This window comes from Dendrobium catenatum, unplaced genomic scaffold, assembly GCF_001605985.2.
Source record: "Dendrobium catenatum unplaced genomic scaffold, ASM160598v2 fragScaff_scaffold_414, whole genome shotgun sequence".
In the NCBI taxonomy this organism is placed as follows: Eukaryota; Viridiplantae; Streptophyta; class Magnoliopsida; order Asparagales; family Orchidaceae; genus Dendrobium; species Dendrobium catenatum.
The window spans coordinates 1125950-1128281 of record NW_021318876.1 but is presented as its reverse complement, the minus strand read 5'-3'; the positions used below and the strand labels follow the sequence as shown (position 1 = coordinate 1128281).

Genomic DNA, 2332 nt, shown 5'->3' with positions numbered 1-2332 from the left:
GAGATATGAATCATAAGAGAATCCAGGCTAAATAAGTCTTGAAGGAAATAAAACAAGTCTTGAGCCGGTAAAGGTTACAGCAAAATTGAGGTTGCTATGTAGGTCTTGAAGAAGGTTGTTGTAGCACAGGAAATGCTAAAACTTCTTAAAGCATGAAGAAAGCAGCTCCAGCAAAAGCAAGATTGTGCACAAGTCTTAAAGGAGCCGATTGCAACAAAAGCGAGATTATGACACAAGCCTTAAAGGAGATGATGATTCAAATCTCAAGCAAGTGATGACTACTTGATTGACTATCCTAAGATGCTAAGATTATGGACTCGAGGGCTCCTCCAATCTTGGAAAATCCAATGTCTCAATGAAGATAGCTCATACTGTTTCCCTTAGATTTGAACTCCTCCAAACTTAGATAACTCTACAACTCCTTAATGAAAACCACTCGCGTAATTTCTTAGAAAACTTGTGATCCTTTAGACTTAAAAATACCTACACCTCATAATATCTCAAAATGAGTAAAATTGAAATCTATTTATAGATTTTTAAAAGCGAATTGTGGTTCTAATTCGAAAAAATTTGAAATATTACCTAAAATTATCAACAACAAATGGAATTGATTACACTATCCAATTATCGAAATGAGATAAAATGATATTGCACATGTGTTGAGACGATTGTCCAGCCAAGACCAAGGCTGCCTTGAATGGACAACAATGATCCGACATTGGCAGTTCAATGGAGGCTGTCATCAGTGATGTCTCGAATTGTCAAACCAAACAGGACAACTTGTAGATCTAAAACGATGAGTAAAACAAAAGTGAGAGATCAACATTTCAATGGTCATATTCACAGCACCAATTATGAGAATATTCATTGCTTAAATTTAAAGCTAGTAGAAAATACCTTGTCATTTTTATATCAAACGTTCGTCGATTTAAGAGTAGTTAATAGCAACAAACATATCACAAACAAAGGTTCACCAAGGCCTCAAAATCACCAAGAAGTTAAGAACTTACGAGTAAACTACACAATAATGAAGGTGTGTAGGCCTACTAGAATGACATCAATGCATTACTCTCAAAAAGACCTCTCCAACCCAAATCGAAGGGCTGGTGGCCCTCATGCATTGGTTGACTCCAGGCTAGATCAACCCAAGCTGGTCGATCTCAGTTCTAGATTCTTCCATTCAAGCCATTTTAACCTATTTGAGGCCCAAAAAAAGTGATATTGATGTCAATGGACACATCTCAACGAGTAGCACCTTCTGACAGTATATTTATGATGTTATAAGCTCCTCTGACCTTTGAATTGATTTTACAAGTAAACATAAACATTAAAATAGCTTCATGAATTTCCTTAGAACTCCATGCTTTGAAAATTGCATTGAATAACATAACAAATTAGGTCTTCACATTCATGTACCATCCCTAAATATGAAATTAGTCCATTACATCTCAGAATACAGCAGACGCAAATCTTACAGTTCCTACAAATAGTATAATTTTAAATTTCCAACCTTTACTTCTCGGACGAGTTAGGCCCCCTCTTCTTTCCAAAGCCAACAACTGTAGAACAACAATGAAGATCAGTAGCAAATATCGAAGCCACAATATAATTCAATATAAGAAAAGGCATAGCAGATCACCTGCAGTCACGAAGCGACGATTATACTGCATCCGCTTATAAGCCCTCCCCCTAGGCTTCTTCTTTTTGTCCTGCTTTGCAACCTTCGGCGTTTGCCCTCTCACCTTACCGGCGCGAGCCAGAGACCCATGCACCTTTCCTACAGAGCAAAAACAACAACCAAAACAAAAAAAGAAAAAACGAATTACATTATGAAAACGAAAAATTTGTCAGAACAAGAAAAATACCGTACAAAAGATGAAAATTTGCCAAGGAAAAAAGGAACTCGGCTTACCCATGGCGTATTTCTGGATTCCAAAGAGGAGGGATCCCTTCCTCTCAGTTCCTCTCCTGTGAATTCCGGCAGTTCGGCGTGTGATGCGTTACGCTTACCGATTGATCACAATGATTTATACATACTACAGAACCCTAGTTTTACTCCACGGGACCCTAACATCGGAGATGTGGACCGTCCAGATCAAAATCGACGGCTCGTAAGAGATGGACACCTAATTTGCTTCAAAAATAGGGTGCTGAAGAAAAAACTTCAAACTATATATATTTTTTTTTTTTGTTATGAAATAATTCTGAAATGAATTTATCATATATAATAGAATTATATGAATAAAAAAATTACAAATGATAATATTATCTATAAAATAAATTGTATGTGGTTCAATATCTTCTTATAAAAATAATGCAATTATTAAAAATA

General features: G+C 36.2%; 1 protein-coding gene across 1 annotated transcript; it reads right to left on the bottom strand.

The window, feature by feature from the left end:
- Window positions 1-1321: 1321 nt before the first annotated feature.
- Window positions 1322-2061, bottom strand: LOC110101929 (40S ribosomal protein S30). The gene is made up of 3 exons (XM_020830041.2): window positions 1913-2061; window positions 1640-1777; window positions 1322-1559 (listed from the first exon to the last, which is right to left on the bottom strand). Exons 1-3 carry the CDS (start codon window positions 1914-1916, stop codon window positions 1513-1515), a joined length of 189 nt encoding a protein of 62 aa, XP_020685700.1. The 5' UTR covers window positions 1917-2061; the 3' UTR covers window positions 1322-1512.
- Window positions 2062-2332: the final 271 nt, after the last annotated feature.

Coding starts and splice junctions, on each gene's coding strand:
- LOC110101929 (XM_020830041.2), bottom strand. Junction 1,560..1,639: donor TCGTCGCTTCGTGACTGCAG/GTGATCTGCTAT, acceptor GTTGTTCTACAG/TTGTTGGCTTTGGAAAGAAG.